The sequence below is a fragment of the Eubalaena glacialis genome, chromosome 13 (assembly GCF_028564815.1).
Source record: "Eubalaena glacialis isolate mEubGla1 chromosome 13, mEubGla1.1.hap2.+ XY, whole genome shotgun sequence".
NCBI lineage: Eukaryota > Metazoa > Chordata > Mammalia > Artiodactyla > Balaenidae > Eubalaena > Eubalaena glacialis.
Genome location: NC_083728.1, coordinates 38675707 through 38693704, shown reverse-complemented (window position 1 = coordinate 38693704; position 17998 = coordinate 38675707). Strand labels below are relative to the sequence as shown.

The 17998-nt window shown below is 41.3% G+C and overlaps 1 protein-coding gene across 1 annotated transcript; it reads right to left on the bottom strand.

The window, feature by feature from the left end:
* Positions 1 to 16649: 16649 nt before the first annotated feature.
* On the bottom strand, positions 16650 to 17059 carry LOC133103832 (signal recognition particle 9 kDa protein-like). Its single transcript, XM_061209384.1, has one exon. It carries the CDS (start codon positions 16976 to 16978, stop codon positions 16718 to 16720), a length of 261 nt encoding a protein of 86 aa, XP_061065367.1. The 5' UTR covers positions 16979 to 17059; the 3' UTR covers positions 16650 to 16717.
* Between the last annotated feature and the right edge of the window lie 939 nt (positions 17060 to 17998).

The following is a 17998-nucleotide window of genomic DNA, read 5'->3' as shown; positions in this document are numbered from 1 at the left end:
GGGTTGTCTTTTCATCTTGCTTCTGGTTTCCTTTGCTGTGCAAAAGCTTTTAAGTTTCATTAGGTCCCATTTGTTTATTTTTGTTTTTATTTCCATTTCTCTAGGAGGTGGGTCAAAAAGGATCTTGCTGTGATTTATGTCATAGAGTGTTCTGCCTATGTTTTCCTCTAAGAGTTTGATAGTGTCTGGCCTTACATTTAGCTCTTTAGTCCATTTTCAGCTTATTTTTGTGTATGTTGTTAGGGAGTGTTCTAATTTCATTCTTTTTACATGTAGCTGTCCAGTTTTCCCAGCACCACTTATTCTAGAGGCTGTCTTTTCTCCATTCTATATTCTTGCCTCCTTTATCAAAGATAAGGTGACCATATGTGCATGGTTTTATCTCTGGGCTTTCTATCCTGTTCCATTGATCTATATTTCTGTTTTTGTACCAGTACCATACTGTCTTGATGACTGTAGCTTTGTAGTATAGTCTGAAGTCTGGGAGCCTGATTCCTCCAGCTCCGTTTTTCTTTCTCAAGATTGCTTTGGCTATTCAGGGTCTTTTGTGTTTCCATACAAATTGTGAAATTTTTTGTTCTAGTTCTGTGAAAAATGCCAGTGGTAGTTTGATAGGGATTGCATTGAATCTGTAGATTGCTTTGGGTAGTAGAGTCATTTTCACAATGTTGATTCTTCCAATCCAAGAACATGGTATATCTCTCCATCTATTTGTATCATCTTTAATTTCTTTCATCAGTACCTTATAATTTTCTGCATACAGGTCTTTTGTCTCCTTAGGTAGGTTTATTCCTATGTACTTTATTCTTTTTGTTGCAATGGTAAATGGGAGTGTTTTCTTAATTTCACTTTCAGATTTTTCATCATTAGTGTATATGAATGCAAGAGATTTCTGTGCATTAATTTTGTATCCTGCTACTTTACCAAATTCATTGATTAGCTCTAGTAGTTTTCTGGTAGCATCTTTAGGATTCTCTATGTAGAGTATCATGTCATCTGCAAACAGCGACAGCTTTACTTCTTCTTTCCGATTTGGATTCCTTTTCTTTCTTTTTCTTCTCTGATTTCTGTGGCAAAAACTTCCAAAACTGTGTTGAATAATAGTGGTGAGTGTGGGCAACTTTGTCTTGCTCCTGATCTTTGTTGAAATGGTTTCCGTTTTTCACCATTGAAGACGATGTTGGCTGTGGGTTTGTCATATATGGCCTTCATTATGTTGAGGAAAGTTCCCTCTATGTCTACTTTCTGCAGGGCTTTTATCATAAATGGGTGTTGAATTTTGTCGAAAGCTTTCTCTGCATCTATTGAGATAATCATATGGTTTTTCTCCTTCAATTTGTTAACATGGTGTATCACATTGATTGATTTGCACATATTGAAGAATCCTTGCATTCCTGGGATAAACCCCACTTGATCATGGTGTATGATCCTTTTAATGTGCTGTTGGATTCTGTTTGCTAGTATTTTGTTGAGGATTTTTGCATCTATGTTCATCAGTGATATTGGCCTGTAGTTTTCTTTCTTTGTGACATCTTTGTCTGGTTTTGGTACCAGGGTGATGATGGCCTCGTAGAATGAGTTTGGGAGTGTTCCTCCCTCTGCTATATTTTGGAAGAGTTTAAGAAGGATAGGTGTTAGCTCTTTTCTAAATGTTTGACAGAATTCGCTGTGAAGCCATCTGGTCCTCAGCTTTTGTGTGTTGGAAGATTTTTAATCACAGTTTCAATTTCAGTCCTTGTGATTGGTCTGTTTATATTTTCTATTTCTTCCTGGTTCAGTCTCAGAAGGTTGTATCTTTCTAAGAATTTATCCATTTCTTCCAGGTTGTCCATTTTATTGGCATATAGTTGCTTGTAGTAATCTCTCATGATCCTTTGTATTTCTGCAGTGTCAGTTTTTACTTCTCCTTTTTCATTTCTAATTCTATGGATTTGAGTCTTCTCCTTTTTTTTTCTTGATAAGTCTGGCTAATGGTTTATTAATTTTGTTTATCTTCTCAAAGAGCCAGCTTTCAGTTTTATCGATCTTTGCTATTGTTTCCTTCATTTCTTTTTCATTTATTTCTGATCTGATCTTTATGATTTCCTTCCTTTTGCTAACTTTGGGGTTTTCTTGTTATTCTTTCTCTAATTGCTTTAGGTGTAAGGTTAACTTGTTTATTTGAGATGTTTCTTGTCTCTTAAGGTAGGATTGTATTGCTATAAACTTCCCTCTTAGAACTGCTTTTGCTGCATCCCATAGGTTTTGGGTCATCGTGTTTTCATTGTCATTTGTTTCTAGGTATTTTTTTATTTCCTCTTTGATTTCTTCAGTGATCTCGTGGTTATTAAGTAGTGTGTTGTTTAGCCTTCATGTGTTTGTATATTTTACAGATCTTTTCCTGTAATTGATATCTAGTCTCATAGCATTTTGATCAGGAAAGACACTTGATATGATTCAATTTTCTTAAATTTACCAAGGCTTCATTTGTGACCCAAGAAAGATCTATCCTGGAGAATATTCCATGAGCACTTGAGAAGAATGTGTATTCTGTTGTTTTTGGATGGAATGTCCTATAAATATCAATGAAGTCCATCTTGTTTAATGTATCATTTAAAGCTTGTGTTTCCTTATTTATTTTCATTTAGGATGATTTGTCCATTGGTGAAAGTGGGGTGTTAAAGTCCCCTACTATGATTGTGTTACTGTCAATTTCCCCTTTTATGGCTATTAGCATTTGCCTTTTGTGTTGAGTTGCTCCTATGTTGGGTGCATAAATATTTACAATTGTTATATCTTCTTCTTGCATTGACCCCTTGATCATTATGTAGTGTCCTTCTTTGTCTCTTGTAATAGTCTTTGTTTTAAAGTCTATTTTGTCTGATATTAGAATTGCTACTCCAGCTTTATTTTGATTTCCAGTTGTGTGGAGTATCTTTTTTCCATCCCTTCACTCTCGGTCTGTATGTTTCCCTAGGTCTCAAGTGGGTCTCTTGTAGACAGCATATATATGGGTCTTGTTTTTGTATCCATTCAGCCAATCTATGTCTTTTGTTTGGAGCATTTAATCCATTTACATTTAAGGTAATTATCGATATATATGTTCCTATTACCATTTTCTTAATTGTTTTGAGTTTGTTATTGTAGGTCTTTTCCTTCTCTTGAGTTTCCTGCCTAGAGAAGTTCCTTTAGCATTTGTTGTAAAGCTGGTTTGGTGGTGCTGAATTCTCTTAGCTTTTGCTTGTCTGTAAAGATTTTAATTTCTCTGTCAAATCTGAGTAAGATCCTTGCTGGGTAGAGTAATCTTGCTTGTAGGTTTTTTTTCCTTCATCACTTTAAATATGTCCTGCCACTCCCTTCTGGCTTGCAGAGTTTCTGCTGAAAGATCAGCTGTTAAACTTATGGGGATTCACTTGTGTGTTATTTGTTGTTTTTCCCTTGCTGCTTTTAATATTTTTTCTTTGTATTTAATTTTTGATAGTTTGATTAATATGTGTCCTGGCCTGTTTCTCCTTGGATTTATCCTGTATGGGACTCTCTGTGCTTCCTGGACTTGATTCATCATTTCCTTTCCAATATTAGGGAAGTTTTCAACTATAATCTCTTCAAATATTTTCTCAGTCCCTTTCTTTTTCTCTTCTTCTTCTGGGACCCCTACAATTCGAATGTTGGTGCATTTAATGTTGTCCCAGAGGTCTCTGAGACTGTCCTCAATTCTTTTCATTCTTTTTTCTTTATTCTGCTCTGCAGTAGTTATTTCCACTATTTTATCTTCCAGGTCACTTATCCGTTTTTCTACCTCAGTTATTCTGCTATGGATCCCTTCTAGAGAATTTTTAATTTCATTTATTGTGTTGTTCATCACTGTTTGTTTGCTCTTTAGTTCTTCTTGGTCCTTGTTAAACATTTCTTGTATTTTCTCCATTCTATTTCCAAGATTTTGGATCATCTTTACTATCATTATTCTGAATTGTTTTTCAGGTAGACTGCCTATTTCCTCTTCATTTGTTAGGTCTGGTGGGTTTTTGCCTTGCTCCTTCATCTGCTGTGTGTTTCTCTGTCTTCTCATTTTGCTTAACTTACTGTGTTTGGGGTCTCCTTTTCGCAGGCTGCAGGTTCGTAGTTCCCATTGTTTTTGGTGTCTGCCCCCAGGGGCTATGTTGGTTCAGTGGGTTGTGAAGGCTTCCTGGTGGAGGGGAGAAGTGCCTGCGTTCTAGTGGATGAGGCTGGATCTTGTCTTTCTGGTGGGCAGGTCCACGTCTGGTGGTGTGTTTTGGGGTGTGTGTGGCCTTATTATGATTTTAGGCAGCCTCTCTGCTAATGGATGTGGTTGTGTTCCTGTCTTGCTAGTTGTTTAGCATAGGGTGTCCAGCACTGTAGCTTGCTGGTCATTGAGTGGAGCTGGGTCTTGGCATTGAGATGGAGATCTCTTGGAGATTTTCACGATTTGATATTATGTGTAGCTAGGAGGTCTCTTGTGAACCAATGTCCTGAACTTGGCCTTCCCACCTCAGAGCCACAGCCCTGATGCCTGGCTGGAGCACCAAGAGCCTGTCATCCACATTGCTCAGAATAAAAGGAAGAAAAGAAAGAAAGAAAGAAAGAATAAGATGAAATAAAATAAAGTAGAATAAAATAAAATAAAGTTATTAAAATAAAAAATAAAAAATAATTATTAACCAAAAAAAATTTTTTTGTAGAAAAAATGTTTTTAAATTTTAAAAAAATTGGACAGACAGAATCCTAGGACAAATGGTAAAAGCAAAGCTATACAGACAAAATCACACACAGAAGCATACACATACACACTCACAAAAAGAGAAAAAGGGAAAAATATATATATATCATTGCTCCCAAAGTCCACCTCCTCAGTTTGGGATGATTCGTTGTCTATTCAGGTATTCCACAGATGCAGGATACATCAAGTTGATTGTGGAGATTTAAGCCGCTGTTCCTGAGGCTGCTGGGGAAAATTTCTCTTTCTCTTCTTTGTCCACACAGCTCCCGGGGTTCAGCTTTGGATTTGGCCCCGCCTCTGCATGTAGGTCGCCTGAGGGCATCTGTTCTTCGCTCAGACAGGACGGGGTTAAAGGAGCAGCTGATTTGGGGGCTCTGGCTCACTCAGTCCGGGGGGAGGGAGGGGTACGGATGCAGGGCGAGCCTGCGGCGGCAGAGGCCGGCGTGACGTTGCACCAGCCTGAGGCGCGTCGTGCGTTCTCTCGGGGAAGTTGTCCCTGGATCACGGGACCCTGGCAGTGGCGGGCTGCACAGGCTCCCGGGAGGGGCGGTGTGGATAGTGACCTGTGCTTGCACACAGGCTTCTTGGTGGTGGCAGCAGCAGCCTTAGCGTCTCATGCCCGTCTCTGGGGTCCGCGCTGATAGCCGCGGCTCGTGCCCGTCTCTGGAGTTCGTTTAGGCGGCGCTCTGTATCCCCTCTCCTCACTCACCAGGAAACCAAGAGGGAAGAAAAAGGTCTCTTGCCTCTTCAGCAGCTCCAGACCTTTTCCCGGACTCCCTCCCGGCTAGCTGTGGTGCGCTAACACCTTCAGGCTGTGTTCACACCGCCAACCCCAGTCCTCTCCCTGGGATCCGACCAAAGCCCGAGCCTCAGCTCCCAGGCCCCGCCCGCCCCGGCGGGTGAGCAGACAAGCCTCTCGGGCTGGTGAGTGCTGGTCGGCACCGATCCTCTGTGCGGGAATCTCTCCGCTTTGCCCTACGCACCCCGTGGCTGTGCTCTCCTCCGTGCCTCCGAAGTTTCCCCCTCCGCCACCCACAGTCTCCGCCCGGGAAGGGGCTTCTAGTGTGTGGAAACCTTTCCTCCTTCACAGCTCCCTCCCACTGGTGCAGGTCCCGTCCCTATTCTTTTGTCTCTGTTTTTTCTTTTTTCTTTTGCCCTACCCAGGTATGTGGGGAGTTTCGTGCCTTTTGGGAGGTCTGAGGTCTTCTGCCAGCATTCAGTAGGTGTTTTGTAGGAGTTGTTCCACATGTAGATGTATTTCTGATGTATTTGTGGGGAGGAAGGTGATCTCCACGTCTTACTCTTTCACCATCTTGAAGCTCCTCTATCATTGTTTTTAAATTATGAAAACAGACTGACCTGGAAATCAGAGCACTGATAGCCCACCTTAGAGTTCTCAGAGAATGCCAAGTCTCCATCAGACTTTGCGTTTACAGCGGGAAACCAGCAGAAAAGTCAAGCTGCTTGGGTGACAGGGAGAGGGTGGCATGGCTGCCAGAGGATCCCTGAAACAGAGAGGACACAGAGCTTGCTTACAGACCCCTCAGCTAGCAGGTGGCAGATTCAGGTAAAACCCTGGAAGCCTGGGATCCACATCTGTGTTCCATTGCTGGTCTCCTACCCTCTAGCACCCAGCTGGCCTCAAGTTCATTCTCTCTGAGTGACACCCATGGCTGGCTTCCTCACTCACCGGGGGGGCGGGAGCAGAAAGTCTGAAAACTGCAGGCAGACACTGAGGGCGTGAGGGGCAGCTCCTGTCTGAGGGAGGACGGGGGGGTGGTGTGGTGCCCTCCAGGCAGGCACATGGGGCTCCTGAAGGAACCACAGTACCAGGAGAGCTGGTGCCTTGTCACAGAAACCAGTGTGGAAAGGAAGTATTTGTTTATGGAATCTTTGCAAAGATACTTTTCATCATGCCACTCTCTGGCTCCCTAATCCTCAGTGGCTCCCCTGTGCCTTAAGAAAACCATCTTTAGGTCTCATAAAAGACAAATATGCCTAAGCCCTCGAATCCAGGTAAAATAAGCCAAGTGTCCTCCTTTGAACTTCCCCCAAGCACTCCACTCTTTGCTCCCAGCTTCTCCCCACCATCCTTCTTGCCTAGATGCAAGAAGATTCTACAAGAGTAACCCTGTCTATAGGTCCGATTTGATCCACAGGAAAGGCCCTTTTTTGTCTCCCTTCCAGGACTTTTCTGTCAGGCTGCCTTAGATTTTTCTAATTTCCTTCCGCTCCTGTTCAAGAACCGTTTCCCCCTATTGGTCCACACAGTGCCCAATCTGTACACAGGCCAATGCAGGATTCAAGCATCCTGCTGTTCAACGGCTGAGTGGAGGACGTGAGCAGCGGGCAGCGGGAAGGAACCATAGGAGACATGGAGGGCAAGAGAGGAGAGGGCTGTTGGAAGAGGCCTAGGGACCGGCCCAACCCTCTCCTGGAAAGTGGGCATTTTGGGTAGTGGTGATTTGGAGAGTTATTGGGTCTGGGTGAGTGAGGAGGGAGGGAAAGAGAGCAAAGCCCGGAGGAGGGGAAAGCGGGAGGGAGGAATTGGCCACGCCCTGTCCCCGCCCACCGCTTCCCCCCACCCCCCCATCGGAAATCCAGTTTCTCCTTGAAAACTCGGAGCCCGGCTTCCCCGGAAAGACCTCCTGGATCTCTGTGGCTGACACTCGTTCCTCCTTGCTCCGCATCCCCAGCCCTTTGCCCGCTTCCGTGCGTCTTGGTCACTCTGGCTTCGGAGTCTGATCAGCGTGCCAGTTTCTGAGCCGCAACAAAAATGCCTTCTTTCGGGTTCCCTTAGCTCTGGTCACACAAAAACAATATCGGCCGGGAGTCAATTAGCCCAGGGATGCAGGAAGAAGAAAATGTGTCTTGTACAGAGTAGGCAGCAGAGCGCATTAATGAGGGAGGAGCAAAGTCCCAAGAGGAGCAGCGAAAAACACTTTGGCTACAAAGACTTTGCGTTCAGATGGCGAATGAAAATGGTTGCTATATGGTCGGCCACCAGAGGGCGCTGCGGGCAAGAAGATCTTGAGGCCGCGCTCCTTTCACTTCCTCCAAACTCTGGGATCAGGGCTGTCCTCCAGAGACAGGGAAACCTAAGTCCCCGGGAAGCTTGCCAGGGTCTCAGGACATGAGTGTTTACAGTTTGCTGGCATTTCCCCCAGGGGATCAGAAGCAACAAAATCACCAAATTGATGACCTGTTGTTTGCTGGATAAAGAGTAAGACTGGAAAAAGGCAATTTGGTTAGTGCAAAGGTGCCGTGAGCCCTGAGCTTGTCCCTGCTTTACCGATCTCTCCAAGTGTGACATGAAGGAAATCATTCTGTCCTCTGGGCCTGGTTCACTCTGTAAAATGGCTGGGCTCCACTTCCAGCCTGTGCTGGGATGTGGGCCTCTTACAACCCTCGTAGGCATTGGCCGTGCAGTTCAGTCCACATGGAAGCCGAGTACCCTGCTTTCTGCCTCTCTCAGGGAAGGACAGTCGTGGAAACAAGCACTTGCTGCAGTTGGAATGGCTAATAATCTGGACAGTTTCCACGTGCTACCTGAGATGACCCATCACACCAGAGGAGTGAGAGATTCAGAAAAACAAAACCAGCCCGGGCACTGTTCAGAAGGGAGCCTAAAATGGGTTTATGAAGTAAGAAACTGTTTAAATTCTTCCAGAATACAAAAACAATGGCATAGGATGTATGATTCATTTTTGTGTATAATGGGAGGGCAAGATGCAACGGAAAGAGGCACCATTCAGGATGGGGGCAGCCTTGGGAGAGAGACAAGAAAGGACGAGGAGGGGGAGAATGAGCTGTTTCTGAACATTTTATTTCATAAGAAACATACAGATGGATGGACTTCAAGCAGCTATAGCAAAATGTCAACTCCAGTAAGTATGCTTGGTTCTTAAATTGTTTTCTGTAATCCTCTCTATTTTGACCCTTTTTTTAATTAAAAAGGAAAAATGATTTAAAGTAATTTTTTGTTGTTGTTTTTGCTGTGCCACGGGGCTTACAGGATCTCAGTTCCCCGACCAGGGCAGTGAAAGTGCTGAATCCTAACCACTAGACCACCAGGGAACTCCCTAAAGTGATTTTAAAGATAACATAATAACAGAGAGCCCACTAGCCCCTCAGAGCACATCATGGTCTAGGGTAGTTTTTTTTCCTAGCACGACTTTCCATAGATAGAGACATTTCCCAGGTCCAGGTTAGGCAGGATAATCCTAAATGAGGGAGGCATACTGTGGGGGGTGGAGGACCCGCTGAGTCTGAGCAGCCATACAGTGCCTCCAATCTATGAGGATTTGTCTCCCTCACCTGTAAAATGAGGATGAAGCCTGTCCTATCTACTTTATTAAGGTATAATGTGCATTAAATGAGATATTTGTGAAAACACCTTGAAAATAATGACACAAGCAGGTAAACAATAATTATTTACTTGTCGAGCAATGAATCCCAAGGTCTCACTTATTGGTAACATTAGCATCAACAACAAAGGAAGCAATGAAGAGAGGATGTATAAATGAGTATGAAGGGAAGAATGAAGAAGAAAAACTTGCTGATGGAAGCTAAGACCTCCAAGGAAATAGCTGCTCTTCCAAGATCCCGACTTGAGCCCTGCTTTTCAAAATAATGGAAATTGTACATTGTGAAAAATGATCTCAGTGGTCATTGTCATAAGAACTTAGAACAATATTTATATATCCCACCATAGTGAGTCAGCGGTTATTTCCCACGAAAGCCAAAAGGCCTCAGTTTTCAGAGTGTAACTAGTGAGCATTGAGAAACCATGAAAGAGACACTTACTAGATGTCAATATAGAATAAACCGAAAGAAAAAGAGAAAGACACCAAGCTGCTCCCTGCAGTGTGTCCAACTGAGATTCTGTTCTGCAGACCCTGGTGGCTCAACGTGGATTGGATGGTTTCTTGAGGCTCTGGTTAAACCCAGTAGGTTGAAGAATTTCTGATCAGGGACAAGTCAGTTTCTATTCTGAAAACTTGGCACTACCTAAGGAAATCCAAACCCGTAAATGGAAGATTTGCAGGAGGATTGTTACTGGTATAAAAGAGTGCGCTAAGATTCACCCACAGAGACTTTCTGGTTGCTGACGCCAGAAGCAAAAAGCAAAATGTACAGTCGGCAGCAGTTAACGAGACACTCCCAACTTTTCTTCTTGGACCCATCCTCTGCTCAGTTCCCCCCATTTCTCTTGCTTTATACCATGCCCAAGTACCTGGCTTCTCTGCCTCTGTCACAACATTCTTAATACAATCCATTTATCTGCTCCATGATGTTGCAGGCTTAAGGTGATATTCCTTTCAGAAGGACCCCAAAATTCAAAAAGACTGCTTGGGGAGGGCAGCACGATGAGGTACAAGGGCTTTACCGTAGACAGACCTGAATTTGAGTCCTAATTTCTGTATGTGGTAGTCACTCTCCACGACAGCCCACAGTGGTCCCTGCTCCCTGATATTCACAGCCTTGCTACTTCCCTCCTATCCAATCAGGGCTGGCCCTGGCTGACCAATAGAATATGGTAGAAGTGACAGTATATGAATTCTGAGGCTAGGGCACAAAAGGCATTACAGCTTCCTCTTGGATTATTCTTTCTGGGGAAGCCAGCCACCACCCTGTGACATCACTCAAGCCTCTGTAGAGGGACACACATGGAGAAGAAGCAAGGCTTCCTGCAAAGACCAGCATCAACTTGCCAGATGTAAATGAACCCCTTGGAAGTGGGGCCTCCAGCCCCAGCTAACATCTGACTGCAACATCATGAGACACCTTGAGTTTGAACCACCTGGCTAAGCTGTTTCTGAATTACTGACTCACTTACTGAAACCATGAGAGATAATAAATAATTGTTGTTGTTTTTAAATCCTAAACTTGGGGGCAATACCTTACATAGCCATATTATCAAGAACGGAACCTTTCTAAGTATTCATTTGGGAGATGCCTGTACAGCTATATCAATTGTTTAAAAATTTAACTATTTCTATGTTGCCTTGTAAAGAGCCCTGCACTTGAATTAATGTGATCTTGGATTGCTAATTCCCCAAGGTCCTTTGCAAAGGCAAATCAAATCCTCTTAAGAGGAAAGTAACATTATCCTTGGCCTCAAATTATTTCAAAAAATATTTTACAAATACCATGTCCAGCACTCAGCCAGAGATATACTGACACATGGTCAAAAGCAGAAATTTTTAGCTGCTCAGAAGACATCCTTCACCAAGGCTCATGTGATAGAAAAACTAAGCATTTATGATGGCAGTGGATTCAGTGTATGGTGGGGAGGGAGAAACCAGAAGTTGGGAGGGGTATAAATGGGCCTAATGAAAGAGGAAAGAGGCTTCCATTGCTGGGACTGAGCTCTGGGAATGGCAGAGAGCAAAGCCCTCTCCTTGCTGTTCTCCAGAACATAGCTGGATCTCAACTGGGGTAGCCAGGGACTCCTGGAACCCAGATTCTCCTTTATCTCAAAAATCCCATCTCCAAGGCTAGCTAAAGAATGGCAAAGTTGCCTCGTCAAAGTGGCCCAAACCATGGACATATGAAAGAAACCAAAATGTTCAGAAGACCAGGCATTCTTACCTGGATGTTCTAGACTGCATGAGACCCAGAGACTTCTAGAAAACAGGACTAAAGGAAATGTTCCTCCATCCAGGAAGGTGAAGACTTGGAAGAGCTATATCAGATTTAGGGGAAAAAACAATGGTAATTTTTGCATTAAATAATGTAAAATAAAATTAAAGCTCACTATAAGATAGTAGCAAGACCTGCAACAAGTCCCTCATTATATAGATGTGGAAATTAAGAACCAAGAGAGAAGAAAGTGAGTCCTAACCTGCTAACCCACATTGTGGGTGGCCCTTCCTTACATCCCTCTTCCCAGGTGGATTTTGTCAAATTCCATTTCTACTTTACTCTCACGATATTGGTGCTCTGAATTTTACAGGCCAGCAGGCACTTCTTTCTCAACAAGTTAATATTGGCCCACCCAAACTGAAAACCTCAATTTGACATCATTTCCAGTATCCCTTTACTTTTCTTCTTCAACCCTAATTGCAACATCCACTGCTTTCTTCCAGGCAGGCTTCCACAAAAGGTCTTTATTCTGACCCTGCTGGCTCATCATGGCATACTGTTTTGAGTAGTACCATCCAGAATATCTTATTTCTCTGTGCCTTTGTTGAGTTTTATATTCTTACATACATTGGCAACTATGCGCTTCCTACTTTCACTTTATAAAGCAATTTTGATTAGTGATTCCCCTGTGGAGCAGATGATGTGGTCAGAATTTGCTGAGGGCTCCTAGCCCCATAAAGGGATAAGTTCTCTCTCCCTGGAGGTTTTCAAGGAGGGTCTGAGTGACCCTCTACCCAGTCTTGTGAATCAAGGAAGTTGGTTCAGATAACTTTGAAGATTCCTTCCAGCACTAATCACTATAAATAAAATCTTTTGATTTCTCATTTTTTCTACCTTACCAACTCCCCCTCCTACCTCCATTCACAGGGTATTCCATTCCCTTCTTCTCTGCACCTCCATGGCAACCTCTGCAATGGTCTGGAGAGATCCAGCTTTCAGTCCCAACTCAACCACCAACTAGCTGTGAAAACCTGAGCAAATTCATTAACTTCTCTGAACCTTAGTCTTTTCCTCTCTCCCTGTATCATGGAGTTGCTGTGAGAAAGAGTGGTAATGAATATGGAGGACCAGCCAGTATCCAGCACAAAGTTCCTCAGTAAACAGATACCTCTGTAGCCTGGCCACTTTGTCGTATGATCACTGATTCACATGTCCTCCTTTCCTTCAACCTCCTAGGAGGGCAGGGTCTGTGTCTTCTCTATCTGTACCCCAAGCCCCTAGCCCAGAGCCTCGTGGCTACTCTGTGAATTCATTACTCAAACATTACTGAGGAAGAGAAACTGGTACTGTGTATATAGAGGGGCTCAGACAAGATTTAGACTCTCAAGGAAGTCTGAGATAAAAACACAGACAAATAAATGCTGAGTTCTTAGAACTGAGTTGTAATTTTTAGTTTTCCTTGACCTTATAATATGACTTCTACTGCTTTAGCATATGCCAAAATAATTGACCTAGATGGACAAAAAGTCATTAAGTATGGAAGCACTTCAATTAAGGGATATTTTATTTTCCATGTGGTCTTTGAGAGCTTAGAGAGAAATAGAAGCAATAGTTAAATAATAGCAAGCAGACTGCTGCAATTAAATGTGATTTACCAAAACTTAAGTATCACTTTCAGATAGTGTGAAATTAGAGCATTTAAGAAGATTGCTGAAAAAGATTCTTTTCTTTTCTAAGTGAAATGCTGGCACAGGGGGCCTCCAAAGGGAAACTGCCAGATGCTGTTTTATGTGCTCAGCATGTTGGTGCCTAACATTTCCTTAGTGTTTTTGAATTCTACATTGTCTGCAAAATTGCCACTTCATTAAAACTGCCTCAGACATTGCTTTTTAAATGACGCAGGTAGCTGTCAATCCACGGCGCCTGCGTAGTTTGCATTTTAGAAATGCAAGAGTTATTTTCAACAATACCTTTATTTTACCTCAAATTTCCTATGTTTTCAGGCAAAGTGCTGGTTAATCAAGGAAACCAGAGGGATGATGTTATAAAATTGATGTATTTAATGTGTATCTTTATTTAAAGTACTAGGAGCTTAAGATTCCTGAAGTCTGACCTTCTTGTTGCCATGATATATGCCCTAAATCCTCAAAATAATTTTGTTTTAGTTTAGACAATAGTCTCTTACCTTTTGGGGTTCAATAGGATTTGCATAGGTGGGGCTTATAGGTATGGAGATAGAGATAGAAATGACAAGGTAGGAGAAATGTAGTTTAATTTGTAAATTAAAAAAGCAATATACATACACAAACAAAGAGAGGATTGAGCCTGAGTTCAATAAATTCGCATAGTTTGTTCCAGGCTGGTGTCAAGGCTTAGTGTGGTTCAAGTGCCTTACGTTCATTTCTTGGGAGAAAATAATGTGGAAAGTCAAAAACAGTGATAGAAAGGAGAAAATTTTCCTAGATGGCAGAAGCCAAGGTAAATTAACAGTTGCTAGACTGCATGGTACAGTATTGGACAACCTTGTTAAAAATAGGTTGAGAAAGTATGTGGGCTATGGAAAGTTTGTTGATGACAATGTATATCACAACTTTAATTTATATAAAATTTTAATCTTTTTCTATAATTTATTTTTTTCTAAGTAAGTGAAATGTGTGTGTCTATATGTATGTATATACATATGTATTCATATGTTTAATTATATGAAGTTCCTTTATTATTGATATAGTATCCAATTGTTTGTTTATTGGTTAAAAATTTACAATGTCCAACCTCACTAAAACAGGTGGGGGAAAAGATGCTGACCTAAGTAACCTTGGAAATGAGTAGAGTCTGCAACATTAAAAGTGAAAGAAACTGCACACAAGCAGTGTACTCCAGTGGTAGTTGTTTCCTGGCAGTACAGGTTAACAATTCTGACACTGCTATACACGTATATTGGAACTGAACAATTAAGAAAATGGATGGCAAATGGTGGGAGCCAGATTTCTCACTTTAGGAGTGAAAATTACAGGGAAGCAAGGGTGTTAGGAAGATAGAATCATAAGTACTATTAGAGTTGGAGATATCAGTATGAACTCATGTTTAGCTTAATATAGATACAGATAGTTACATGTAGAAATATTTATAGATATGTGTATATATGTGGGTTAGCATAAACACATATATTTCCTTGTTCTGTGAAGTGAAAGTACCTAAGAGAAAGGACACCAATATAGCACACCTAGCTCCCAGATCTTGGTTTCTATAGCCGTTCTCCAGTAAAGGAAATAAGGCTTCTTGGAGAAATGACTGATTTTAGGACTGGGGCAGGAAATATACAAGATGAGTCTGGAACACCTTGTAGTACCTGAAGGTAAAGAAGTGCTTAAAAAAGACAAAACAAAATAAGAACAACAACAACAACAAATTGATGGGCATATTTTGAAGGTTCATAGGAACCAACTGGAAGGTCTCCCAACTCAAAGCTGGAACAATGTGAGCAACAAAATAAATAAAATAGTATTGGATTGTAACCCACAGTGTAACATAAATATCCATGGGTCCATACTTAAATAAATAAATTACTGAATAAATAAATACATGGGGAAGAAGAGGCAATGCAGAAGAATTCCACATAATTCATGTAGATACTTTGCCTCAAGGAGGGGAGCACAAATCTCCACTCCTTAGTGTAAGGCTACACATAGTGACTTCCTTCCAAAGAACACAGTATGGAAGAAGGCGGGGGCAGGGAGAGTAACTTTACAGTGGAGAAATCAGATCAGGCACGTGATCAAAGTCAACATCAACAGTGAAAGGTCATGTTGATAATATGTTTCCTTTATATGATGTGTTGAAAATGGTACTGTACCTCCATGTTTTCCCTCACAAAACCAATAACCCCAGTCTAATTATGAGAAAAACACAAGAAGAATTCCTGTAGAGAGGCATCCTACAAAATTCCTGACCAGTGCTCTTGAAAACTGTCAGGGTCGTCAAAAACAAGGAATGCCTGAGAAACTGTCACGGCCAAGAGGAGCCTAAGGAGACATGATGACTAAATGTAATGTGGTGTCCTGGATGGGACTGTGTAACAGAAAAAGGACATTACTAAGGAAATTTTAATAAAACATGGACTTTAGCTAATAATAACATATCACTCTTGGTTCATTCACTGTAAGAAACATACCATTGTAATGCAAAATGTTAGCCATAGAGGGAAACTGGGTACAGGGTATGTAGGAACTCTCCGTACTATCTTCTCCATTTTTCTGTAAGGCTAACACTTTCCTGAAAAAAAAGTCTGTTCTTTTTTTTTTTTTTTTTTTTTATTCATGTAATATTTTATTTACTGATCTCTCTGAAACATGCCAAAATTCATATGGCTAATGGAACTTTCCATGTTAATATGCTGGTCAACACAACAAATTCCTAACAAAAAATATTTTAATGTAGGAATCAACATGTGAACATTATATTTAGGTGGTAAAACTCAGGTTACAAATATAAGATAAATATCAAATAATATCATACTTCTGGTTTAATGGAGAACAGTGGTGAGAGTCATGCTTAACACCTTGGTTAAGTAATAAGAGAAATGGGTTGGGGTGTCATAGAGGTATGCAAAAATTTAACAGTTCAAATAATCCTTAGCCCTTCTGAGAAAATATAGATGGCAAATATAGATGGCAAATATTTCTGTAATATGGTGGTTTCGGTCCATTAGTGAGCATTCTGTTCATGCACTTAAAGTAACAGAAGATGTTTCTGAGCACTGAAAATTAGATTCAAAGTTAATCTTCGCTCAACAAGTTAATGATACTATGAATCCCTTATATTTAAAAATATAGTTTAAATTTGTAAAGTTTAAGGTAAAGCATACTTGTTTTCATAGTTATTTTTAGATATAATTGAGACTACACTGCCATATATAATCAGCTATACTGCTGTGCACAGTTAATTCCAGTTACCGTATTTTATATTTGCTGGTCATCAACAGCACAAAATTTATGCTCCAAAAGAAATATATCAATCCAGCAAAATGGTTCCATTTAATTTTTCTTTTAAAGACAGATTAACTAAATTTAAGGAAGAATTGGCTTTTCTTGATATCTCATTTTCAAATTACTGATACAAACTTACCAGAGAGTAATTATTTATTTTGCCTAACATCAAACAATCTGCAAAAAGTTTCCAAGATAGAGCCATTCCTTGTTCCATTTCCAAAAATAAATAAAGGCTTTCTAACTGAAGGCATTTACAGTCCTAGCTCTCTAAAGTAAACATTAAAAAACAAAGTACAAAAAATGATCTCTTGGCTTCTGAATAGCCCACTTAGTTACATAAAGTATTTTCTGTCCCAACACTTTCTCAAATTCAAAAGATATTTACTTCCTAAGAACATGACAAACAGTCTTCATTTCAAACCATTCAGTCCATTTCCATGGCAACACTGTGGGATTCCTTGGCCACCATAAGTCGCATTAGTTGACTGCGGAATTTCTCAATTTTCTTTACATCTTGAGCTTGGTCTGTTCTATACACCAAACAAACTAAATCATCTGTTACTTTAATACACAAACTCCCATCAGAATGCCTATATTTGAGAACCACACGTACCTTCATAGGGTCTGCGAGGTAGAGCTTCTCCGCTGCGCGACTGAACTCCTCCCAGGTCTGGTACTGCGGCATCGTGGGCCCGCGGCAGAACAGGAAAGGGAGGCAAAGCTACGGACCGGAGGCGACGCGACGCGGCCCACCTACCTCCCTGCCTCTCGCAGCCACCTACCGCGGCAGAGACCTGTTTTTTTTTTTAAAGCAAACTTTCCGCCAAACTTGCCTCTTTACAGAAATTTTATTTTTTTAATTAATTAATTTATTTATTTATTTATTTTTGGCTGTGTTGGGTCTTCATTTCTGTGCGAGGGCTTTCTCCAGTTGTGGCAAGCAGGGGCCACTCTTCACCGCGGTGCGCGGGCCTCTCACTATCCCGGCCTCTTTTGTTGAGGAGCACAGGCTCCAGACGCGCAGGCTCAGTAGTTGTGGCTCACGGGCCTAGTTGCTCCGCAGCATGTGGGACCTTCCCAGACCAGGGCTCGAACCCGTGTGCCCTGCATTGGCAGGCAGATTCTCAACCACTGCGCCACCAGGGAAGCCCTTTTTTTTTTTTTAATCAAACAAAAGTAGTGTGGGCTATAGGCTAGATGCAAAGCCAAGGCTATGGAAGTACACAGGAAGAATATCATTAACATAGATTTGCCTCATTGGTAGCAAAAGTATTTAATTTTCTGATAAGTTTCACAATTGACTAACTTAAAAACTTTTCATTCGCCAAGTATAATCTACTCAGTTTAAAAACCATAAGAATAATTGATAATTTATTTCAGGATTGCAATAATCACCTTTTATCTATAAATCCTCACAACAATTCTATGAGTAGTGCACTATTAATATTCCCATTTTAAGATGAGGAAACTGTGGTTTAGTGATGTTTAATGTATTGTCCAAGTTTAGACAACTACTAAGTCGTGAGCAAAGTTTTGTACTTGGGAAGTACCATAGTCTTAACCCTATGCCATACACACCAACATTAACAGCTGAAAATGATGACTTTTGTTTTTAGACAAGTTGATTTGTAGACTATTTTTCTGGCAGAAATTTGAAATCAGAGACTGTTGACTATTGGACATTCTGTAGATTTGTGATTTTAAA

Bases quoted from the DNA above. Each gene is read 5' to 3' on its own strand.
- LOC133103832 (XM_061209384.1), bottom strand. From the start codon at position 16,978: ATGCCGCAGTACCAGACCTGGGAGGAGTTCAGTCGCGCAGCGGAGAAG.